This window comes from Pteronotus mesoamericanus, unplaced genomic scaffold (genome assembly GCF_021234165.1).
Source record: "Pteronotus mesoamericanus isolate MK-2021 breed Mesoamerican mustached bat unplaced genomic scaffold, CSHL_Meso_final contig_179, whole genome shotgun sequence".
Classification (NCBI taxonomy): domain Eukaryota; kingdom Metazoa; phylum Chordata; class Mammalia; order Chiroptera; family Mormoopidae; genus Pteronotus; species Pteronotus mesoamericanus.
Window position 1 is genome coordinate 86300 of NW_026555075.1, and position 26188 is coordinate 112487.

At 35.1% G+C, this 26188-nt stretch overlaps 1 protein-coding gene across 4 annotated transcripts in view; it reads left to right on the forward strand.

Moving 5' to 3' along the window:
• Positions 1–23279, forward strand: part of SF3B1 (splicing factor 3b subunit 1) — a 33112-nt gene extending 9833 nt beyond the window's left edge. Inside the window, exons 2-26 of one of the 4 annotated variants that reach the window (XR_008528591.1) lie at positions 331–497; positions 2283–2387; positions 2750–2864; positions 4687–4766; positions 5906–6076; positions 7775–8012; positions 8941–9153; positions 9246–9367; positions 10697–10894; positions 10994–11095; positions 11647–11826; positions 12546–12632; positions 12759–13029; positions 13308–13453; positions 13555–13701; positions 13847–13972; positions 14428–14649; positions 14933–15115; positions 15202–15313; positions 16770–16890; positions 17141–17272; positions 18399–18671; positions 20397–20613; positions 20905–22367; positions 22661–23279. Coding sequence is in view for 2 of the 4 variants with exons in the window: in XM_054566693.1 (XP_054422668.1) it covers positions 331–497; positions 2283–2387; positions 2750–2864; positions 4687–4766; positions 5906–6076; positions 7775–8012; positions 8941–9153; positions 9246–9367; positions 10697–10894; positions 10994–11095; positions 11647–11826; positions 12546–12632; positions 12759–13029; positions 13308–13453; positions 13555–13701; positions 13847–13972; positions 14428–14649; positions 14933–15115; positions 15202–15313; positions 16770–16890; positions 17141–17272; positions 18399–18671; positions 20397–20613; positions 20905–21063 (3887 nt within the window). In the remaining 2 variants the exon portion in view is untranslated. Of the gene's footprint in view, positions 1–330; positions 498–2282; positions 2388–2749; positions 2865–3230; positions 4384–4686; positions 4767–5905; positions 6077–7774; positions 8013–8940; positions 9154–9245; positions 9368–10696; positions 10895–10993; positions 11096–11646; positions 11827–12545; positions 12633–12758; positions 13030–13307; positions 13454–13554; positions 13702–13846; positions 13973–14427; positions 14650–14932; positions 15116–15201; positions 15314–16304; positions 16375–16769; positions 16891–17140; positions 17273–18398; positions 18672–20396; positions 20614–20904 lie in introns of those variants that run through there. The other 3 variants (XM_054566693.1, XR_008528592.1, XM_054566694.1) reach the window with 3 other exon arrangements.
• The last annotated feature ends 2909 nt before the right edge of the window (positions 23280–26188 follow it).

Here is a 26188-nt window from a genome sequence, read left to right on the forward strand (position 1 = left end):
TGTTCTTGGTTCCTAGTCAACATCGACAATATTATTTTTTAAGTTGGAGAAAGCTTTAGAATTCAACAGTAACTTAATAAAGGTTGGTAACCCATTCTTAAGATAAGAGTAATTTGTAGTTGATGAAATAGTAAGCATCTGTTCTGTATGTATTTTCTGTTGAGGTGGAAGAGCTATATTAATTGTATTAAAAATCAGTACTTTATATAGTTCAGCTACTTATATGGTATAATTATTTTAGTTTCTGTATTTAGTATTTAGATAATACCTAGTAGGGAAATGTGTTGAGTGCTCTGGAAAATGAAATTAATGTCTGTGTTAACTTTGCAGATATCGAAGCACAGATTCGAGAAATCCAAGGCAAGAAGGCAGCTCTTGATGAAGCTCAAGGAGTGGGCCTTGATTCTACAGGTTATTATGACCAGGAAATTTATGGTGGAAGTGACAGCAGATTTGCTGGATATGTGACATCAATTGCTGCAACTGAACTTGAAGATGTAAGTACAAAGTGTATGAGTCAAGGTTTTATGTTTTTTCGGGGGGAGGTAGAGAGCAAGTAATATAAAAGAATTTTCTCTTGGAGTCATCTGGTTTAATCTGGGGACACATGTTGGAGATTGGGAGGTCTATCTTTTGGAGGATAAAACTGTTGAAAGTATTCTTCCTCCCTAAAGTTCAGAAACTTTTGAAGTGTTCAGTTCTGAATCTTTATGGTAAAACTAGTTTATTTAGCAAAGCACCTGCAGATGATTAACTGTTGTAAATTCCTTTTGTTACCTCTTGAAGCTCCGTCTAGAGAACCCATGTGAGAAGTGACTTCGTAGTGAACAGCCATCTGTTCTTGTGACCTGATTTCTGACTTGTGCGTGATGCTGTTTGTCCGCTGCTTCCCTTAGCATTTTAATATGAATAGACTATTTCTCGTTACTGATATTAATGGGCTCTTTGTGCCTGTTTTAGTTATTCTGGAGGATGACCACCTCTCATTTTGAAATATATCCCTCACAGTATTTTTTTATATATACCACATAGCTTACATTTTGTCAGATCATCTCAAACATTGAAATTTGGTGAAATGGCTATCCATTTTTGTGTGATTCAGTAACATTTTATTTATATAGATAATCAGACTTGTTATTTTTATGACATTCAAACCATACTTTATTTTATGGTTGGCACATTTTTTTAAAAAAGATTTTATTTATTTTTAGAGAGGATGGAAGGGAGAGAGCAAGAGGTAGACAAGCATCAGCATGTGAGAGAAACATCCATGGGTTGTGTCTCGCATGCCCCCCGCCAGGAATCCCATCGGCAACCCAGGCATGTGCCGTGACTGGGAATCAAACCACTAACCTTTTGGTTTGCAGGCTGGTGTTCAGTCCCTTGAGCTATACCAGCCAGGGCTATAGTTGGCAGATTTTTAAACAAGTAAATTAAATAGGTCTCAAAGGTAAAATTTCTAGAAGCCAGTCAGACCTGGTAAGAGACAGTGATGGCTGTATGTTTGAGAAACTGAGGGGGACATAGGTGTTTCTTTTCTTTTCTTTTTTTTTTAAGATTTTATTTATGTATTTTTAGAGAGAGGGAAAAAGAAAGAAACGTTGATCCATTGATTGCCATTCACATACCCCCAACTGGAGACCTGGCCCACAAGCCCAGGCAAATGCGCAGACTGGGAATTAAACCAGTGACCTTTTGGTTTGTGGGATGATGCACAGCCCACTGAGCCACATCAGTCAGGGCAGTTGTTTCATTTTTAAATGAGTGTTAAGATATTGAGAGTTACCCACTGTTGTACTTCTTATATTAGTAAAATAATATAACATTTTTCTGTTTAAACGTACTACTAGGGAAATAAATACATTTAAAATTGACTATAATCTACTTGTTTCTGTGGATAAATCATGTTTTTTTAAATAATGAGTTAAACAAGGAAACTGGAGTTTTAAATAAACTGTTCATAGTTTCCAAATTTGAAAAACAGATTTCATCATGTCTTCTATGAGAAAACAAAATGCTCAGATTTTTCTAGCTCATACCTACTTTATTTTAATTGGCTTCCACAGAAAGCATTCCTTGTTTAATATTTTTAAAGGAATAAAAACTAATTTCTCTAATAGCTTCTTTTGAGTTTAAAAGAAAACCTATTTGTACAAGTTTTAGGAACAAGGGTTCAGACATTGCACTTACATCTTATTATGTCATGTTGAATCTGAGTATATTTTTCTAATTTTAAGATTCTGGCGTTTTGTTGATGGCTTTTTGGCGACATTGTATTGCAGGATGACGATGACTACTCATCATCTACAAGTTTGCTTGGGCAGAAGAAGCCAGGATATCATGCCCCTGTGGCATTGCTTAATGATATACCACAGTCAACAGAACAGGTGATTATTTTTCTTTGTTAAAACCAGAGTTTATTCAGGTAAAGAAAACTCAATTCCCATGGAAGCCCACTTTGAGTCAAGTTATTAGAATGTTTTGAGGAGAGTTGATGTGGGAGAATTAGAAATAATGCTTAATTTTAAAAAGGTAATTATTTTGTGAAGAATTGAACTATGGAAATATGGGTATTATTTCTGTTACTGTTTTTTCATATTAACATTTATAAAATGATACAGAATATTTCTTTTATTAGTAGGCACTTACTAAACATTTTTAATGTTTTATGATGTTCTGATTTTTGTTTATAATATTCTGTTTGATTATTTAATAAAGTGGTTATTAAGTGAAACATACCTTTTTTCAGTATGATCCATTTGCTGAGCACCGACCTCCGAAGATTGCAGACCGGGAAGATGAATACAAAAAGCACAGGCGGACCATGATAATTTCCCCAGAGCGTCTTGATCCTTTTGCAGATGGTAATTCTTTCCCACTTTTCTTTAAGTATTCATGAATTTGTTTGTATTAAGTTGTCTTTAGCCCTTTGATTTTTTTTGGCATGCTTATGAATTTGCTTTTCTTTTTAAAACCCCCCCTTATTATAGATGTATATAGATTGGGTTGAAGTCACAGATGCCATATTCTTCATCTTTATAATACAAGTTTTCTTTCCAGGTAGAAGGACAAGAAAATAATGAGCCAATGCCATAGAAACGCAAAGGGTTAAAGGTTTTTCTTTTTCTTTTGTTTTGGGTACGCTTTCTATACTTTGAACAAATGTTTTTCTGCTCAAAATACTTTCAAATTATTGAAAGTTTTCATTCCAAATCCTAGATTTTAGGACTGTTACTTTTTAGAAACTGTTTCTCACATTAGAGCCCCCTATATTGCTCTAAATATAGTTTAGTAAATGCACCTACTTTGCATTAAGCATACTTAAAATTAAAACAAAAGTATGTATACAAAGACTTTGATATTTTTAATAGTTGGAGTTTGTTTTGCTAATTTTAGAGTGCAGGTCAGCACAAGGGGCATAGTGAGCCTGATGGAAGCTTTCCTCAGGTGAGTGAGTTTCAAAATCAAAATTAGGTGCCTGTTTCTTAAAATGAGATTCTGCTGCAGGTTTACAAATTAGACTTTCAGCCTGCATGAATTAGTAGGGATATTCTTTTTTTACTTGCATAATTGTAATTGATTTAAACATGTGTGTCAGAATTCACAGGCCCATACTAACTGTCCTTAATTTCTTTCCTACAGCAGTACTGCTATATGCCAGTCCTGTCTGCATTCTTAAGGGTGCAGTTCAACACATCCTCTCTAGATTATGGTGAAAAAGTATTCCAAAGGAGGTCTTATCAGAGCTAGTGTCAGAAAGAATGACACTATCAATTGGGCATGATCTTCAGCATAGGAAATGTCTTAGGAATTTTATTATCTTCCTAAATTGTGTTGCTATACTACTGTATAGCTAATTACCACATTTCTAAAACGAAGTGTGCCTCTGTGAATCTTGTTATATACTGTTTGGGCTTCTTTAAGATATTTTGAAGTTTGAAAAACGAATATTGAAACTTTAAGAGACCAACATCTCTTTGTACACCACTTCTTTCATGTGCTTCATAATAACTGGTGGAAAGTAATATATATTCAAGTAATGTGTTTTCACTTATATTTGTACTTTCTAAGAAAATAAAAATGTTTCTGGGTCAACAAAACTTTATAAAGCATGAAGCCCTTTTTAGTAACCTGACATGAGAATAAGATTGTAGGTGTATTTTTAAAAATGAGATTTTCTAAACTATAACTGTTTTAGAACATTGTATGAAGAACTTACCTAGCTATAGTTACTTGTAGTCAGGATTTTAACAGCTTGCAACAGGTAATGTTTTGAATATAAATATCTTTCCAAAGTGTTACTAATGGTAAAGAGATAATTTTCTAGGCTTCTATTCTGCTGCTTGAAGTCAGAACTGCTGATGGAGACAAAGGCACGAAAGTGTACGTATTCCGGATTAGCAACCCAGGAACCCATCACTTCTGAAGACTAAACTGTGCTGTCATTTTGCTTTTATATGCATTAAAATATTTGTTTTAAACTGCTGTAGATATGTTTGTGTTCAAACAGGTTAAATTGATCAGCAAACTCAATAAAAAGTAAGATATAATTATTAAAGTTTTCCATCAAAAAATAAATTAAATGATTATGGAATAACATAATATTAGAGCAGGGCAGATAAATCAGTTGAACCTAATTACCTTTTATTTATTGTACTCTTGTCCTGTTGCTGTTCTTTTCTGCAGGAGGGAAAACCCCTGATCCTAAAATGAATGCTAGGACTTACATGGATGTAATGCGAGAACAACATTTGACTAAAGAAGAGGTATGAACCTGCTTTTTATTTTAAATGGTTGTGAAAGAATATAAAGAAACTTGAGATTGAGAGACTTATATTTTCTTTTTATTTGCTGCACAAGTAATTCAGTAGTATTGATAAAAATTGAGAAAAAAACTTATGCCAAATTCTGCCACCTCCTAAATTAAACCTTCTGTTTTTCTGTATCCTTTTTTTAGTCCCTGGTCCCTTGGCCATATACATATATATGTACCATATTTTGCCATGTATAATGTCCACTTTTTGCCGAAATTTTTGAGGGAAAAACAAGGATGAGAATTTTATGTGGGTATAATATTGTGTATAATGTGCACAAAAATGTGGCTGTGTATTATACACAGAAGCTCATTATACACGAAAAAATAGGGTATCTTTTAGTGAATACATCTATGGGGAGGATTGATAGTGTGTCTAAAGCTAGTGTGTAAGGGAAAGCCAAGTAGTGAAATCATTTCTTGAAAAGCATGTAATTCTCTCATAAGATTGAGTTTGGCTATAAATGGAGAATTCTGAAGAATTCCTACTGGCCTACAGAGATCACTTCATTTTGGTTTAATATTAACTTAGCCTCCATAACTTTATTATGAATATATAGTAAATTTGTCATATGGATTAAGTGGGATGATGGAACCACACTTAAAAAATCATAGGATAAAGTTAAATGGATTTGTTAGGATGTTATACATAATATTCGCATAGTTATAATTTAAACATTTTCACTTTTTACCACTTCGCTTTCTTGTTACATATAATTGCTGTTTGTGTTTTAAACATAAAATTGCTATTTATTTGAGTTTTAAACATAATTGCTATTTGAGTTTTAAATAAACTTTTTCAGTGGAAGCATTTTCATTTGTCCCCATTGACTGAAGATTTACTTCACTAACCATATAAAGTAGGGTGCTCTATGTTATAAATTCTGTACTTGTTCCTCTGTTGTGCGGAAAGACATTGTATAAAACTGGAAATAAAGAGAAGGAGAGGGAAGATAAGAAGCAGGGACTACCAGTAGCATGGAAAAGAGAGTGAATGAAGAATAAAATAACATTAAATATAAATGTACCAATGATATAAAAATATATTGAAAATGTTTTAAAGATACTCATTGCTTATTCAAATGTTCACAGAGAGAAATTAGGCAACAACTAGCAGAAAAAGCTAAAGCTGGAGAATTAAAAGTCGTCAATGGAGCAGCAGCATCCCAGCCTCCCTCAAAACGAAAACGACGCTGGGATCAAACAGCTGATCAGACTCCTGGTGCCACTCCCAAGAAGCTATCGAGTTGGGATCAAGCAGAGGTGATTTCATTTTACTTCTAATATTACTTTTATAATTTTTTTTTCCATAAGAAATGTATTAGTCTGCTCTTGTAACAGAATAACACATTCTGGGTGGCTTAAACAGACATTTATTTTCTCACAGTTCTGGAGGCTCAAAGACCAAGATCAAGGTGCCAACTGAAAATGGAGATTTTGAACAGTATATGTGCTTTACTTACCTAATGGAAAATTTCCCAACTCTGAGTAATACATAGAATTTTTTTAAATGTAGAAATAGAGTCTTAAATTTAATATGGTATTTATGCAAGATTGCAAACAAAGTTAGCTAGAGCTCTTATATTGTATAGAAGAGCATCCAATTTTAAAGCAAATACATAAAAGTAGACTATTACAAACCTGTAGATCAAGGGTGTCCAACCCGTGGCCCAAGGTGCCTGTGAATGCGGCCCAACACAAAATCATGAATTTACTTAAAACATTATGAGATTTTTTTGTGATTATGTGTCACAATGTATCTAACGTGTGGCCCAAGAGAGCTCTTCCATTGTGGCCCAGAGATGCCAAAAGGATGGACATCCATGTTATAGTATATTTATGCGTCATAAATTAAATACAAATTCTTTTTATTACCCTAAATCACCTACTGTTTTGATATGGTATTGTCTGCACTGTGAAGGTTCTTTGCTATTGTGTGCTTAGCTCATGCCCTATATCACCTACTACTTAGTCTCTATTTGAACTGCCTTGGAACCTTTGATTACTTAAACCTTTTTTCATTGATTCTGCCAGCATCAATTTACAACCACATTTGAGTGATACTGCAAATGTGGTTGTAAATATAAATTCATCTTAAAGATTGCAATCATGTGGCACTATGTAGTTATAATTACCCAAGTGATCCAAAACATTCTTATATTAATCAAATAAACACAGAATTGAACAAAAACACAAAAATAGTATTAGTGAGAATTCAATGGGCATATGTCTCTAAGCCCGCGTTTGAGCACTGCTGGTAAGACTAAAGCTGAAATTCTTTGGTTACAGGTCTGTACAGGGAAACCTTAGTGACTGCCCTAAAGTTATGGAGTTAGTAATGCCAAAACTAAGATCCCTACTCAAAATACAATTTTTTAAAAACCAGGGCTTTTTTTACTGCTCCAAAGACTTTAAGACTTTAGATTGTATTTAGTGGTAAACATGTTTGTTAGAAAATAGGTATATCTTAAACAGGATAATCCGATCTAATTATAAGGAGCAGAACTAAAGCATTTATTTGCTTATTTTTAATTTTTATTGAACTTATTGGAGTAACATTGGTTAATAAAATTATAGGTTTCAAGTGTACAATTCTATAATGCATCATCTGTATATTGTGTGTTTACCACTCAAAATCAAGCCTCCTTCCATTACCATTTATTTCCCCTTTACCACCTTCTACCTGCCCCCACTCCCCCTTTCCCACTGGTAATCACCGTACCACAGTATGTGTCTGTGAGCTTTTGTTTTCGCTTACTCCCTTTACCCAGCCCCCCAACCCTCCCCACTTAGAACTTTCAGTCTGTTCTCTGTATCTATGAGTGGTTCTATTTTGTTTATTTTATTCATTAGATTCCACATACAAGTTAAATCATGTTTAAAATTTTTTAACAGAAATTTTCCAGTTATATTTATGTAGGTGTGTAGATGTGTGAAATAAAATGTTTTTGTTCTGTTAAGACCCCTGGACATACACCTTCTTTAAGATGGGATGAGACACCAGGTCGTGCAAAGGGAAGTGAGACTCCTGGAGCAACCCCGGGCTCGAAAATATGGGATCCTACACCGAGTCACACACCAGCGGGAGCTGCTACTCCTGGACGGGGTGATACACCAGGTCATGCGACACCAGGCCATGGAGGTGCAACTTCCAGCGCTCGTAAAAACAGATGGGACGAGACCCCCAAAACAGAAAGAGGTACTTTTTATGGAGTCTGGGCATTTATTTGGGTGAAACGTTGACTTCATTAATGGCATATTTATAGACCGAAATCTGTTCTTTCTAATCCTGGCTAGATAGGCAAGTAACGAGCTGCTTTAGGGACAAATAACTGAGCAGCAGATCATATGCCTAATTCTTTTCCCTTCTTGAAGGGGTATAAAATTTATTTTAGTAGTAAAACATTAGGAAGTAAAGTTTTATATACTATGTTTTATAACCTCTTGTTTTTTATTATAGTGAAATACACAATATGTGAAATTACCATATTAACCAATTCAGTGGCATTAGGAACATTCAGTGTTGTGCAACCATCACCACTATTTAATCATCCCAAACAAGCTCTATACCCATGAAATAATAACTCCCCATTTTTGTCACTTCCCAGCCCTTTGTAAGCACTATTCTACTTTGTCTGTATAAATTTGTTTAAATCTTATTTTTTTGTGTAAACCATTTAATGCTGTTTATGAGAGCTGCAGCAAGTTAAGATTTAATAGTACATCTGCTATATTAAACTTTTATAAAGAATTTTTAACGGTAAAGGAGAGTATTTAACGTGTAATGGATGAAAGAAGCAGAGCAGTCTCAGCTGCATGGAGAAATGAAAAGTGGCTCGATAGACATAAAATGGCTGTCTCTAGGTTCTGATGTTATGGGTGGTTACAAAAATGCTTTTTCTGTTCCTTAATGTTTGCTATGTATTGTTTCTGTAATCAGTTGAAAAGAAACAAAAAATAGTGAAGGGGGGATAAATACGAAACATTTAAACCTAAAATGGGCCTCCATTTTAGGAATATCCGGTTTTTGAACTTGATCAGCTTGAATATGTTAGCTGTTTGAAAATAAAAAGTAAATTTTTGACAGCAGTTAAAATTATAGGCTTACACACTTTTTTTCTTTAAAGATACTCCTGGGCATGGAAGTGGATGGGCCGAGACACCTCGAACAGATAGAGGTGGAGATTCAATTGGTGAAACACCCACTCCTGGAGCCAGTAAAAGAAAGTCACGTTGGGATGAAACACCAGCTAGTCAGATGGGAGGAAGCACTCCTGTTCTGACCCCTGGAAAAACACCAATTGGCACACCAGCCATGAACATGGCCACCCCTACTCCAGGTAGAAGTTCTTAACTGTCTTATATCCTAAGGATCTACGTAATGATAAATACTCGCACTACAGATTGTTACAGAAATTTGTTTTTTTGGTAGGTCACATAATGAGTATGACTCCTGAACAGCTTCAGGCTTGGCGGTGGGAGAGGGAAATTGATGAGAGAAATCGCCCACTTTCTGATGAAGAGTTAGATGCTATGTTCCCAGAAGGATATAAGGTAATAACATGGAATGTGACTGTGTTGGTTTTTAGGGTGCATATTTTATTTTAAATGCCTTTTAAGAAATTTACAAGTCACGTTTGCACTGGTCTTGCCTGTATTTACTACTGCCATTCCATTCTTTTAGTTATTTCCAAGTATATATCTGTTTCAAAACGTAATAGGAATGAAAAATAAATGACACGAAGCATTTTATTACTTTTGGAAGGTGAGAGATCTCAGGGACTTCCAGGACCATATACTTTGAGAAGTGCTCCCTTTCGAGTATGAGATAGCTGCTGCTTCAGTTTATCAGTAGTCCCAGGATTAAGCTTACTTTAGGTTAATCATTATTTAACTTGGTGCTTCACAAGATGTTGCGTATCTAGTAAGTTCATGGATTGCCAGTGAACACAAAGAGTATTCTCTCTTTACTATATCAATTTGAAGTTTATTTTGAACTATAAAATTTTCTAGGTACCTGGGACTCGGGGACCATATGCTAGTCTGAAGGTAGTCTGGGCCTAATAGATGGTATTGTCATAGCCAGGGCAGGAACCTAAGTCATCTGATGGCATTTACAGAGCCCTTTCTGCCAATGCCTATTGCTTTTTAAGTTTGTGTGTATTTTTTCTCTTACTAGGTCTGTATTAATGTGTTTGTTTCAAGTATTCATGAATTTCTACTTTATAACATTCTGTAGCTATGCCTGTGTCAGTAGTGGTGGGCCTACTATTAACTGCCTGTGTTCTCAATTGCTGTCACTGATTTCCCTAATATTGATAGAGAAAAACCCTCCTTAGTGAATCTTCAATGAGATTTTTTTACTTATTTGTATTTTTACTTATTTGTATTATTTGTATTTTGCTTATATGTACTTTTACAGTACACACTACTTGAATAAGTAAAAAAAATAGGGCTTTGGTAAATATTTTGGTTTCAGTTTGTATGCATGTAACTGGTTTTTGTGAAGTGATTTAATAAGATTTGCTTTTTGGTACAGAGATTTTTATGTGATCTTTATTGTTAAAATGAAACCAACATGCTTATATAGATTGTTTGAAAGTGATAAGAATTTTATAATCTGCTTCATTATCTGCTCCTAATTTTCCCACACTCCTAATCACTTAAATTTCATAGGCAGATGAAAGATAGGAATATTTGTCATATATATTTTAAACTTATAATCAAGATAGAAAAATGGGATTGGTGGTACATTCCTGTCTCTAAGCAAAAAGCTTCCTACCTAATAAACTGTAAAATATTTTAAGTGCAAATATTATTCATCATGTTATTTCTTAGTTTATCAAGTCAAGAAAATCCTAAACTGTCTTTTAACTGTATTAGGTACTCCCTCCTCCAGCTGGTTATGTTCCTATTCGAACTCCAGCTCGAAAGCTGACAGCAACTCCAACACCTTTGGGTGGTATGACTGGTTTCCACATGCAAACTGAAGATAGAACTATGAAAAGTGTTAATGACCAACCATCTGGAAATCTTCCCTTTTTAAAACCTGACGATATTCAGTACTTCGATAAACTCCTGGTAAGTGATAATAGCAGAAATAACATAACTTTTTATTTAGGAATTACAAACCATAATGACTCAGCTTACCTTTAAATTATTTTCTTTTTACTCTATTAGGTTGATGTTGATGAATCAACACTTAGTCCAGAAGAACAAAAAGAGAGAAAAATAATGAAGTTGCTTTTAAAAATTAAGAATGGAACACCTCCAATGAGAAAGGTAAATAAATACCAGTTCATTAAATCATCATGTTAATTATAATTTTATGTTTAGAAATTTATAATTATCCTCTTGAGTTTTACCAGGCACATAGTATGAGGGAAAAAAAGATGTGTACTATGAAGGACTTAAATTTTTTAATCAAGGAATTTTTTCCTAATAGGAATGTTGAGAAGGAGATTCTTTTTTTTGTTTGTTTGTTTGTTTCAAGGCCTTCGAAACATGCTGAAGACTCTTAACATACTTAGTGTAATTATGTGAGGAATTGTAATAGTATCATATGTGGCTTGATGGGCATTCTTTAGAGGGAGTGAAGGAGCTGTATAAACCCCAGTGGCTCCATCGTTTACTGCTTTTTTTTAACTGAAACATTCAACTTCTGTCATAGGAATTTAAGCTTTCAAGTAATTTTAAATGGGAATTAACTTTCAGCTTTTACCCTGTGTAAAAAGTAAAGTGTACACTAAATGATTGTTACAGAAAATCATGAAATAAATGACTTGTTCACAAAGCTTAATTACAAAGAAACATACTCTTTTTTTCCCCCCCAGGCTGCATTGCGTCAGATTACTGATAAAGCTCGTGAATTTGGAGCTGGTCCTTTGTTTAACCAGATTCTTCCTCTACTGATGTCTCCTACACTTGAGGATCAAGAACGTCATTTACTTGTGAAAGTTATTGATAGAATATTATACAAACTTGATGACTTAGTTCGACCATATGTGCACAAGGTTTGTTATTCTCAAGTAGTGTTTCTAATAATTTGATGTTTTTAATATGAAAGGAATTAGTGGATTTTTACCAACTTACGTATTTGTGCAACTTAAAAATTCTAAAAAAAGTAGTAACTGATGCTTTATGTTCACAATAAAAAGGGCAATTTTACCTGCTTGGAGACACTCAGTTATCAATGGTAAATTCACGTCTTCTCAGACCTTTTTCTTTGCACAAGCATGCATCGCACATAAATAAACTTGTGTATATATAGATGTAACATTTTGCTCTCTTTATTAAAATAGGCTTATATTACTCACTTTTTCATTTGCTTTATTGATACTAGATTAGGATGAGGAAATTATGATTCTATACATGTCATTTAGTGTTAAGGACACTTTTTTTTTTGACCGTGGCAGTTACGGATTAGAATTATAAAGTGCAGACAGATATATAAATTCTTTTAAACAAAATTTTAACTGTTAGTCTATATGGTTAACAGTTCTTCCAAATTTTTAACATTGTATGGGGTTTGAAATTGCAATTAAAATTCTTAATTTGTCTCTTGATTAATAAATTTGTCCTGGTAATTAGAAATTTAATAAAATGAATTTTTGTATATTTGTATTTTTAGATTATGTAAATGACATGTCATAATACAATTTTTTCTATATGTATTTAGTTCTATTACATGAGATAGCATCAGTAATTGGTGTGAAAAATAACTCTTTTTCAGATCCTTGTGGTGATTGAACCATTGTTGATTGATGAAGATTACTATGCTAGAGTGGAAGGCAGAGAGATTATTTCTAATTTGGCAAAGGTATTTGCATTTTATTTTTAGAGAAGAAAGTTTTATATCCATTGATGGGATTATTTGATTGTACAAGGAAATGGTTGAAGGTTAATGGTACTAACTCATGACTGTCCTTTTTACTTGACTTTTTAGGCTGCTGGTCTGGCTACTATGATTTCTACCATGAGACCTGATATAGATAATATGGATGAATATGTTCGTAATACAACAGCCAGAGCTTTTGCTGTTGTAGCTTCTGCCCTGGGCATTCCTTCATTATTGCCCTTCTTAAAGGCTGTTTGTAAAAGCAAGAAGTCCTGGCAAGCCAGGCACACTGGTATTAAGATTGTACAACAGATAGCTATTCTTATGGGCTGTGCCATCTTGCCACATCTGAGAAGTTTAGTTGAAATCATTGAACATGGTAAGTTGTTATATAACTTTGTCTTTTATAAGCCAGGTGTCCTGAAATTTAGGCTACTGATTCGGAGAGATAAATGGAAGGGCTTTAACCACATAAACACCATATAACTTTTGATGGAATTTGTAATATTATCTGCTGATTGGGCTGTATTGTTATGGTTTTTGCCTAATTTTGTCTAATGTGAACAGATTGTGCAATTAGATTACATTGCTAGACTCTGGATATTGTGGAAGTTAGGTAATATTTTGCTTAGTTAAAACCTGTACTTGGTATTATAGGTCTTGTGGATGAGCAGCAGAAAGTTCGGACCATTAGTGCTTTGGCCATTGCTGCCTTGGCTGAAGCAGCAACTCCTTATGGCATCGAATCTTTTGATTCTGTGTTAAAGCCTCTATGGAAGGGTATCCGCCAGCACAGAGGAAAGGTAGATCCACCAATTTAGATTTAGATTTATTTTTTTACTCACTGAAGCTAAGGCAACTTAAATCCAGTTTACTAAGTATATATATGTTTATTTTAAAATAGGGTCTGGCTGCCTTTTTAAAGGCTATTGGGTATCTTATTCCTCTCATGGATGCAGAATATGCCAACTACTATACTAGAGAAGTGATGTTAATCCTTATTAGAGAATTTCAATCTCCTGATGAAGAAATGAAGAAAATTGTGCTGAAGGTAATTGTCCTAAATTATTGTTGTTCCAGATTTTTAATATAAATTGGGTGTGTTTTATGATTCAAAGAGAATTTTAAAGCATTATAAAACAATTTTGTATATTAAACCAAGACTTTGTTTATGATTATTCTTTGACCTTTTATAGGTGGTAAAGCAGTGTTGTGGAACAGATGGTGTAGAAGCAAACTACATTAAAACAGAGATTCTTCCTCCTTTTTTTAAACACTTTTGGCAACACAGAATGGCTTTAGATAGAAGAAATTACCGACAGGTAAGCTTTTATTGTAAAAAAATATTTTCAGAAATCCTTTTAACTAATTCTTTAGTCAGTTTAAATGCGTGTTACATATTATTTTTTGCCCTGATTACCTCATTGTTTGTATAATGTGCTTAATTGTGAAATGAGATGTGTTTTAGTGAGTCAGTTAACTTCCATTTTGATTTTGCATTCGAGGATACCTACCCAACTATGAATTAATGTCTTTGTCTAGTAAATAAAATGCATGATCTGTCTAGGTGAAGCATGAATATAACCTTACCTTAAATCACTTTGATGTAGACTCATTTAAAATTTTTTGGTTACTTTTCTCTTAAAGTTTTAAAAATAAGAGTTGATTGTTCTCAGCATGCTTACTAGCTGAATAGTATTTTTAGAAAGTTTTCCTTTTCATGATGTCTGTTTTCTTTGAAGAACAATAAATTCAGTAGTTGTTTTTCCTTTTTTAGTTAGTTGATACTACTGTGGAGTTGGCAAACAAAGTAGGTGCAGCAGAAATTATATCCAGGATTGTGGATGATCTGAAAGATGAAGCTGAACAGTACAGAAAAATGGTGATGGAAACAATCGAGAAAATTATGGGCAACTTGGGAGCAGCAGATATTGATCATAAACTTGAAGAACAATTGATTGATGGTATTCTTTATGCTTTCCAGGAACAGACTACAGAGGTAATGATACTAATTAGGACAAGTTGCCAGTGACTTTTGTAGTGTAAAAAAGCACGTTACTTGCTCAAGCAAATATTATTACTAAATATTAGTTGACTTTGAAATAACTTTTAAGATGCTCATGTCCTCTCAACTATGAGGAAATACTCTTGCCTCAAGGTTTTAGATTATTTTGTTGAAAAACTGAGTATTAATATATTTCAACCTTTCAGCCACAAATTGAATTCTAGTTCCCAATGTCGTTTTAAAAAAATTAAATGTAGTTTTTTTGTTTGTTTTTTAGGACTCAGTAATGTTGAATGGGTTTGGCACAGTGGTCAATGCTCTTGGCAAACGGGTTAAGCCTTACTTGCCTCAGATCTGTGGTACAGTTTTGTGGCGTTTAAATAACAAATCAGCAAAAGTTAGGCAACAGGCAGCTGACTTGATCTCTCGTACTGCTGTTGTCATGAAGACTTGTCAAGAGGTAAATTTTGATGTCAGATTCTTAATTCTTTACCAGCTAGTTTAATATGAGCAGTAATCTTTTAATATTATTTTTTTTAATTACAGGAAAAGTTGATGGGGCACTTGGGTGTTGTTTTGTATGAGTATTTGGGTGAAGAGTACCCTGAAGTATTGGGCAGCATCCTTGGAGCACTGAAGGCCATTGTAAATGTAATAGGTATGGTATTTGCTGGTCATGTAAGAATTTTTTTGTTTTGGTTTTTAACTTAAAAAATTCTTTTTCAAGGAAAATAATAGACTCGTATTTAGCAGTTGAGTAATGATTTCTGATACTTTTTTTTTTTAAGTACTTCAAAATTACAGTTAAGTCAGGGGATGTCTCCATAGTCTTATTTCCCAAAACCCATGTACTGCTTTAAAAGAGAAAAAGAGGGCAAGTTTAGGACCTGCAAAAGAGGTAGTAGTAGTCACAACTCAAAAACTGTCCCGCCTGAAATATATTCGTGGGGGGCGGGGGCACAGGGGAACAACTCTGCAGTTTTAATTTAGGACAAAATATATTTTTATTCAACCTTGAATTAATGAGTGATTATGGCAAGTTTTTCTCTTTGCTTTGTCAAGTTTTAGGAACATAACCAGGGAGAAAAATGAATTGCTCACGTTGTCTTGTTTTTATTTATATCTAGTTTTTAAAAACTATCCATTTAGTGTTCTAACCCAAAATAAAAACAAGTATATTAAAATGCTCTTGCATATGGAGAGCAAAGCTTTTATTCTTTACTGTCATTACGATGAAACAAACAAATGGTCTCTTGTGTTTAATCCTTCCTTATAATTGAGCATGACTGTTGGAAAAAGAACTTTTGCAGGGGTTAGAGGGGCGGAAATAACCTAGCAGGAGGTCATAATAGCTGGCTGTGAGAGCCACTGTTTACTTTCAGTAAGGGGTTTTTATACAATATAAGAGATCTTTTACCATTGCATTTACATATAATCCCCAACTCAGCCCTCTCCTCTACACTTAAAGATAGCTATTTGGCCAACAATTAGTAACTTGGCCACTTGTGGGGCTCTAGTTTGCAGGGAGTTTGTAAACCATATTGTTGGTCAGGGAAACATGGGAAAAGCAATGGAGAGAGAATCAGAGCAAGCAATTCTAGTTAGAGCAAGAGCCCCTGCCAGCTGCCTCCTTTTTTCTCTCTTCATAGGTGTAAATACCATCCAAGTATGCCCTGCATTGCAGGGAGACTGGAGATCTGTTTGTTTTGCAGTTAAAGGGTAAGGGGGCCCTTTTCTGGAAAATTTTACTTTAATTTACATGTCTGCCTCTGGCTTACATTGTTGTGTATGGCCGGAACATAAGCTGTCCCCATATTTAAATGTCAGTGTACAAATACATTTCAGAACCAAATAAAACTTTTTTTGTTGTTGAATATCCATCATTCTTTAAATCACTTCACTAATTTCTTTCATTTCTATGCATAATCAGAAGTTGTTAATAAAGAGTTAACAATCCTAAGTCTGGTCAGAATCTGGGGCTTTTTCTTTGCATAGGCAGCTGTAAGTTTATATTTATGCCTAGTCATATATGTTACACTGCTAAGTAAAAGGTAAAATGAACGAAGGTTGCAGTTCAAATGTTGATTGATAGTATGTTGGCTTCTATTAAATAGGTATGCATAAGATGACCCCACCAATTAAAGATCTGCTGCCTAGACTCACTCCTATCCTAAAGAACAGGCATGAAAAAGTACAGGAGAATTGTATTGATCTTGTTGGACGTATTGCTGACAGGTAAGCAGATTAAACATTTTTATAAGCATTATTGGTTTTCATATTGAACCACTTTTTATTTTTATAATTTGTTTAATGTTGCTAATGTAAGTATATATGTTCAGGTTACCCAGTATTAGTATTTTCAGTGAAATTTCAATTTGGGTGGTAATATTTTTATTTAATGCTTAAGGTGAGTTGATGGTCGTATTTTGAGAAGTGAATTTGCTTTTTAAAACACTCACAAATTAACTTTTTTTTTTTTAATTAGGGGAGCTGAATATGTGTCAGCAAGGGAATGGATGAGGATTTGCTTTGAACTTTTGGAGCTCTTGAAAGCTCACAAAAAAGCTATTCGTAGAGCCACAGTCAACACATTCGGTTATATTGCAAAGGCCATTGGGTGAGTACTTTTTACTTCCATATGTACTTTGTAACAAACCCATTGTGGTATTGAAAAATGCTTCTATTTCTGTAGGAATTTCTTTAAAGGCATGGTGTGAATAAAGCAGTTGTGAAAGCACTTCATTTAACCACTGACGTTCAGTTATTAAAATGTTTTCTTAAATTTTAAATAGAAAAAAATAGATGGGAGATTTCTGAATTTAATCACACCAGATATTTTTAGAGAGGGAAACTATCATTCTCAAGATAATTTTAAGATTTTGTTGGTCCTTTTTAGAATATTGCTTGAAATATTAATGCCAGTTCTTAATTTAAAAATCAGCATAATTCAAAGCTCATGTTAGTGTTTTATGTGTTTCTAAATATTTTTATAAAAATCCACGAACAACTGAATTACAGCTATTTTATTAATAAATCTATGGTTATTTGCTTCCATTCTGTCAGAACTAAACTACAGTTACTGTCGAAAAATGAGATACTACATATGTCTTAATAACAAAATTCTCAAGGTAAAACATAACTAAAGTAAGATTAATTAGATAAAGTCTTCCTACCACCCTTTTTGATAGCAGTTATATCTAGTTAGCATTAATATAGTCAAGAAATTCACAATTAATAGCTGTTGTGGTAATGTTTAGCCTCTGTAGCCCTTTAACTGTGTGGTAAAATAATGCTTGAAGGAGAATAGATGTAGTGAAGGTGGGGGGAAGAAAGGTAAGAAAAGGAAAGCAGGCTCTGTGTGCTGTGGCATGGGAGGCCTCAGTTTGGGTGCTTCCATAAGGGTTCCTTGCTCTAGTGGCCATAGGTCATAGTTTAAACACTCAAATAATCAATCTAAACATTTAATTAAATTTCTTTATATTTCAGGAAATTTACTAAAGATTGAAAATTACATTTGAAAGTGAATCCATTTAAATTTTCTCTTTAAATGGACATTTTAATTTAAACAAAATTCTTAAGTAGAACTAATGCTGGTGGCTTGAAAGTACTGCATTTTATCCTAAAATTACTAATTTCCCAGTGATTACTTATAATAAGCTTTCATTTCTTTGCATTTTTTTTTCCTTCTGAAAAAAAGTTTTGACTTGTGATCTAACAGTTTTCTGACATTTATTTTTTTTCAGCCCTCATGATGTATTGGCTACACTTTTAAACAACCTCAAAGTTCAGGAAAGGCAGAACAGAGTTTGTACCACTGTAGCAATAGCTATTGTTGCTGAAACATGCTCACCCTTCACAGTACTACCTGCCCTAATGAATGAATACAGAGTTCCTGAACTAAATGTTCAAAATGGAGTGTTAAAATCACTTTCCTTCTTGTTTGAATATATTGGTGAAATGGGGAAGGACTACATTTACGCTGTCACACCATTACTTGAGGATGCTTTAATGGATAGGTAAGTGGCTCGAATGAAATGCAAGAATATACTTATAATTCTTGCTTTATTTTATGGAAATAATTATTATGTGATCTACTGTGTTGCAGTTAAAAAACGGGAATGCTGGCTTGAATTTTTAGTAAGCTGTAAATACGACTATTGTTACCTTTAGATAATACATGCTACAGTGCTCCTCACCTTTTAAATTCTCTTTCATGTCTATTAGACTGAATACATATTGAAAACCAGTAATTGATCAACTTTTGTTTTAAAAATTAAAGTTAAGAAATAGAGGAAATGATGAGCATTTTAGTGGTGTGGCAAAGAAATTTTAGTTTTTTAGCTTTTGTTACTGCAGGTGAAGCAAAGATTTCTGTTAGGCTTTTGAACTGCTGACCATAGCCTGCCAGAGCCGCCTCGTTCCCATTTTATGCTCCAAGTTTTCACATGGTAACCCATTGGCACCCTACTGCCTAAGTTATTTTACAGAAGCTTCCCGATACCTTCAACCATCTGGACTAGCATAGTTTTTAAACACAAAAGTAACTAAAGAACATGTAAGGGAGAGAGTTCAGGGTTCAAATGTTTCATTGCCTCTATTTTTTAGGAAACTAAGTTTCTCAAATTAAAGCCCATTGCATACTTTTGTTTACAGATTCAAGTCTGTATACTCATTAATAATCTTTCAAAATGGAGTCTTAACAGCATTTAGCAAGTTACCACAAGTAACTTGTAAAGGCATGGGGACAGAATAAGAAACATGCTCTATAAAAACCTGCCTAGCTGGAGCCCAGTAAAGTAGGAGTAAATCATACTCCATATTCTTCAGTGACTGTACATCGTAGTGTGTCATTGATGTGTGTGACCTGCAATTGAAAATTATGTTGTGTGTACAAAGTAGCTGAGGGTGATAAAGCCATCAAAAATTAGAAAAGAAACAGTATTTGAGTTGGGAAACTTATTAATGAGGAATACTGCCTTGCTGTGAAGCTTAATAGAGTAAACATAATTGTAGTAACTAAGAAATAAGGATACTAATAAGTTCAAGTACTGATCTTGAAGGTACTCTTACTATCTTTTAGGGCAAAGAGTGTGAACTCATTTTTATACTCATCACAAACCTGTTATCTGATGTTTACACTCAGTTGAGTAGTTATGAAATGAATAATTCAGTGATTTGTTACAAATTCAGTTGACATGGGAGATGATGGTTCCTGTTTTTTGTAGGTTTGAAAAAAAATTATTGGTCTTTCTCTTGCTCTCCTCCAATTGTATACTTAAATGAAACTTAAAATGCATGAGGGCAGGGATTTAATTTTATAATAATTTAGTTATCTATTGGATACCAGTATTTACTTTTTAAATATTAAGAGTCATACAACTTCTCTTTCATAACATACTAAAATGTACACTGCATGGAGCTCTCTTGATCATATTCCTTGCAAAAGTTTATTAGAAAACAATATTTCTAATTGCATATTCCTTGCAAAAGTTTATTTAGAAAAAATTTCTAATTTCTAAATTATGGCTTATTTTCGAGCCATAATGAGGTTTGAGTCATTGAAAGTTCTCAAGTAGAATTAATCTTTTCCCGTTAGTCATTCTAAAGGCATTCTATATGAGCTACAGGTGTGAGGATGACACTGTCTCTTCCATGTACTGAATGTAATTTCTAACGGGCTGGCAAATATTTCTTGTAAAACTAAGAGTGTATTTTAACAAAGAATTTTTTTTCCATTGCAGGGACCTTGTACACAGACAGACCGCTAGTGCAGTTGTACAACACATGTCACTTGGGGTTTATGGATTTGGTTGTGAAGATTCACTGAATCACTTGTTGAACTATGTATGGCCCAATGTGTTTGAGACATCGCCCCATGTAATTCAGGCCGTTATGGGAGCCCTGGAGGGCTTGAGAGTCGCTATTGGACCATGTAGAATGTTACAGTATTGTTTACAGGTAGGTTAAAGATTTTTAAAAGATTGCTCAATGAAAAAAGTAATTTAGTTGAATGAAGTCACTGTTCCCAGTTTTCAGTAACGTATATTGTGTTGTACGGGAAAATAGTTGTAGGGGAAGGGGGAATTAGATTTTTGCCTTTGCTCACTGCAGCTTTGTGCAGTTGTCAGGATTTGGGTTTTTTTCCCGTCTTCAAGGGAGGAATCATATATTTATGGTTTGTTTGTTAGTTGTGTTAAGGTTATGTATGTTTTTAAAAATGGAAATAATGTAATCTTTTCATTATTCTAGGGTTTGTTTCACCCAGCCCGGAAGGTCAGAGATGTGTATTGGAAAATTTACAACTCCATCTACATTGGTTCACAGGATGCTCTCATAGCACATTACCCAAGAATCTACAATGATGATAAGAATACCTATATTCGTTACGAACTTGACTATATCTTATAATTTTATTGTTTATTTTGTGTTTAATGCACAGCTATTTCACACTTTAAACTTGCTTCGATTTGGTGATGTAAACTTTTAAACATTGCAGATCAGCGTAGAACTGGTCATAGAGGAAGAGCTAGAAATCCAGTAGCATGATTTTTAAGTAACCTGTCTTTGTTTTTGATGTTAAACAGTAAATGCCAGTAGTGACCAAGAACACAGTGATTACACATACTATACTGGAGGAATTTCATTTTTAATTCATCTTTATGAAGATTTAGAATTCATTCCTTGTGTTTAAAGGGAATGTTTGAGAAATAAACATTTGTGTACAAAATGCTAACTTGTGTGTGTTTTTTGAACATGACTTGTAAAATGCGGAACTTTGATAAAGTATTGGTTTGTGTAGAATAAGTGGCTTAATTTCATTTTCTGTCACCTGGTTTATAGAAAGCAGGTATAAACTAGAAAAAGTGATGGTGTCTGTCAAAATTTCATTGTTCTCTTGATAATGACAATGAGAAGAGTAGCTTTGGGGGTGTTCATCTCAAACTAGCACAACCGTTCCATCACCGTGGGAAATATATCACCTTTGCTGGACTGTCTTGAATATTATTTTGCACTTACATAGCGCCTTTCATCTCTTGATTTCTCAAAATGCTTTATGAACATGTTTAAGGGAAGTGATTCAAGTCATGTCCAAATCTTGACTAGTCTGTTTAGAAAATGAGGAAGGTATCTGTTTCAAAACTGCTTTCTATCTGTTGGGAGTGAGGCTACCTAAGTAATGCTAGTAAAATAAGACAGTTTTGGGGCTCTTTTCCATGTCAAAAGCCACTAAACAATGTATTCAGTAATACCTGCCAAGCACCTACTGAGTACCAGCCACTGTGCTTAGTGTAGGGGATGCAAAGGTGCCTTTGACCTGCCCCTTGCCCTTAAGAAATGCAGTATAATGGAAAAGGGGAAAGACTTCTAGTTATATACTGTGTACTGCAATAGACAATTGTAGCAGCTAAATTGTTTATGTTTGCTTAATTTTTCATTTAGTAATTAGATAAATTGATGTGTAGGCATCTAGCATAAACTGAAATACCATTAAATTCTAGAGGAACCAAGCATTTAGGCAGTCATTAGTATTTTTTGGCAAATATTTTAAGTATATATTTTAGCTCTTCCTAATTTTCTGGCCAAGGCTTTCTTAATTTTAGTCCTTTTACTACCATGGCTGTTCTGTTTTGTCTCCCTGTGATAGTACTTCTGTGAACTCTAACGGGAAATAAGACTGTGCAGCAGCATGTGCGTAGGATGACTCTGCCACTGTAAGTAAAATCACTCTACTGGAACTAGGAACTTTGGTCCTTGAACTGCTAACACTTCAGGGCCTCCCATTTTGAAGGCTTCCATGAGAAACAGTTTGTAATCAGCTAACTTCTTTGCTACTGAGCATTAGTTGACTCTTCAGGAAGGACTTGTAACTCCTTATTGTTCCTTGTGTAACAAAACTTTGTGAAAACACATCAGTGTGTACTAAAATGCAGTTTCCAAAATGATTGTTCTTAGTTTTTTTTAACGGTAGTCCCCGTGCAACTTTAAATCTCGCTGTTGTCTACAGCTGCTGTCAGATGACCTCCAGTAATGACTAATCATGAAAATGGAAGAAGCAGATTTCAAAGCCAAAATTTGATTTTAAACCAGTCTTGGGAAAATTGAATTATATTTTCACTGCAGGTACTTAAAAAACTTGAGTTTTCTTGGGCCTGTGCTCTTTATGGGGACTATCAGTGCTTTGCAGAGGCAGTTGCAGAGCAAGAGATTACTAGTCACCTTAAGGGACTTCTTACCAAGGCAGATAGTTCGAAAAGAGTGAGACGAAGGAAATCTGAAGGCTATGACCTTAATAGTTGGGACCAAATAGAGGCTCACAGATATTTGAATTAGTTTATATGCTTATTATTTGAATAAGGAAAGCATTTTGTGATACGTGAAAGACGCTATGTGAAGTTTTAACTATCTTTCAAAGACTTCTTTTGCACTTTCTTTTGGTGTTCCTTAAAGCCAAACTTAAGCAGAAAGAAATTAATGTTCTTAAGGGGACAGTGGGTGGGTTTTTCCTGTGGGCTTTTGTTGGTTTTTCTGTGGGCCCTCTAATGGAATTGATCTCTTTGGCTGTTCGATTTTTTTCATATTGTATTTTTAAAATTTGTTGTATGGTGCCATGTGAGCATCAAGTACCACCAAATGAATAAAACTTATTATATCTAAAGTCTTTAGACCAGTTTTTAATCTTAGTGGACTCTATTACTATCACATTATACTCTGTTGTGGTTGTGCCATTTTAATAATACTACCTCTTTTGGTTGTTTTCCAAACAAGGGAACTTAATGTTGAAAAACCAAAGAACTTTATTAAATAAGAAACTGAAGAAGATAATTGAAGCCATATAGGTTGAGTTTGGTTCTTTGGTTTCTAATGCCTCTTAAATTCCCAGAACTTAAAAGGAGCAGAGACTGCAATTTTCACAGGGTTTGTCAACCTTGGCATTACTGACGTTTTAGGCCAAACACGCCTCATGGTGCGGGTGCTGCTGTGGGAGCTGCAGGGTGTTGAGCAGCATCGCCGATCTCTACCCCCTAGATGCCAGGTGCATCCCTGCTGCACTTGTGGCAACCAGAAATGCCTCCAGGTACTGTGTGGGGGGCGAAAATCTCTCAGCAGCCTTACCTGAGGCTATTTTAAAAGCAGCACTCACATAAGTCGGATACACTTAAAGCACGATAAAACATTTCATTTAGGCAGTAGTTGCCCAGGAAGCAACTAGAAATAATGTTTCACAGATACTGAAACCTACACTGGGTGAAGCTCTGCAGCAGTCATGGGGAATGCAAGCTGAAAACGGGGGCCCTGGCTGGCCGGGCTCCGTGGGTTGGGCTTCACTTGCAAACTAAGGTTACGGGGGGGGGGGGCACACACCTGGGTTGGGAGCCAGCTCCTCGTTTGGGTGTGCGGGAGGCAATGATGGATGTTTTTTACACTGATGTTTCCTCTTCCTTCCCCTCTTTCTAAAAATAAATACATCTTTTTAGAAAAACACGGAAGATATTAACTGCTGCCTGGTCTTGGCATCTTGGGGCACGGTAGGAACCAAGTGCTAGTCCAGGGACGGCACCCGTGGCTCGGTTCTCTCCACTTGGAATGCAGTGAAGGGCCCTGGTTGTCGGGGGGGTGGGTGTGGTACGGCTGGAGGACGACAGGCCGGACACGGAGACCCTTTTTTTAAAATGTGGATAGGAAGCCATAGAATCTAAGGTGACGTGATAGAGAATTTAGATTTCCAAGGCAGGCAAGATTGAGAGGCAGGACAGAGTATAAGTAAATGAGTAGGTCAGTGACATTCTAGTGTCTGTGCTGGAAAACCTAAATTCTTAATATATTTTAAAATCTAAAAGGGCAGCTTGCATGTCATATGTCAAATAGGCTTTTTTTTTCTGGCTTAATACAATTCTTTGGAGATTTTAACATGTAAGTGAGTGAGGCTTTGGAGGGGATTCACTCTGAAGTGTTATCCTGAAATACCTTTGTGCTAGGAAGAAACTTATAAATAGGGTATATTGTTAATTGTTCCTATGTCTAATTCGCCCCAAATTTTTTTCTAGTATTGGGAAAAGAAGCGCCTGTATAGCCACTTAAATTCAACAATTTGGCTACATTTGCTGTTTTTAAAGAGCGTAATTTCATGAAACAATTTGTATTGCTGTTACTGCAAAGGAGTTTAGGACTAGAAAAAGGAGGCTGCTGAGGAAAGCAGAAAATGGTTCGAATACATTTTTGATGAGGTAGAAGTGGAAGTCAGGACACATGAGGGATTCTTTTGGATAGGAAGAGAAGCTGCTTTCTCAGTCCATAAGGAAGAGAATGTGGTAGGATGTAGGCATGCTGAAAAATTTGTCTATGAATATGTCAGGCAATATCAACATACAAAAATAGTTTTACCGCTACTTTAGAAACAAGTAGACCTACATGAGGAAAATCAGACTTCTACAGAAAATTCAAAGTGGAAGCCTGGTAAAGTGTAACACTTGGTGTCTGTAGTATGTAATACGTGTAATGTGTAATATGCAACTGGATGCTTTTTATAGTTTCATCACACAGCACAGAATATAATTTTACACATTAGGAAAGAAAATCTCTTAGCACCAGCATGATCACCAAGGAAGAACTGTTTATGTGGGCCATTTGCTACTCAAAGTATGGTCAGGCAATCAGCATTCATGTCGTCTGGAGCTTTTTAGAAATAAAGCAATTAGGCAACACCCCAGACCTACTCAACAAGGATCTGCATTTAAATAAATATCCAGGTGATTTATATATACATCGAAGTTTGAGACGTGGTAGTCTAGGGTGCCACTCCATTCCAGTAGGGCAATGATACGGTAATAAAAGTTTCGGAAGTAGAAGGTGTGGAAGCAAGGGGACCTATAGATACAGATACAAACGGGTGGTCAGAACACCCCTAGGATGGTACTTTGCTGAGACCTGGGTTAAATCAAGAGAGGGGAAAAAAGGATAAATTTTGATTGCATGAAGTACATTGAATTTTTACCATAAGACTATAGTATGTCTTGAATGCATCCTCAAAAATTCGTATGTTGAAACCTTAATCCCCAATGTGACGGCTATTAGGAAGTGAGTCCTCTGGGAGCCCTCATGATGGGGTTAATGCCCGTGTAAAGAAATGTGAGCGCTGGTCTCTCTCTTACCTGTCAGGATACAATGAGAAGGTGGCCAACTGTAAACCAGGAAGCAGACAGGCCCTCACCAGACAATGGATCTTGCTGGTACCTTGATCTTGGACTCCCCAGCCTCCAGAACTGTGAGGAATAAATGTTTGTTTAAGCCATCCAATCTATGGTATTGTTAGTGCAGCCTGAACTGAACACTTGGTTAGGTCAGTTTATTGAATAGTTAATAAACCTTATAGGTATATATCCATATTGCTTGTCCTCCTACTTAACTGACATTGGTTGCAGAAGAACCTTGGACAGAAGAGGAAGAGGCTCACTCTGTTGAGGCCAGTATAATATGGATGGGGATCGGAGTCAGGCAGCCTGTTGAGAATCTTCCTGCTTTTACTGTGCCCCAA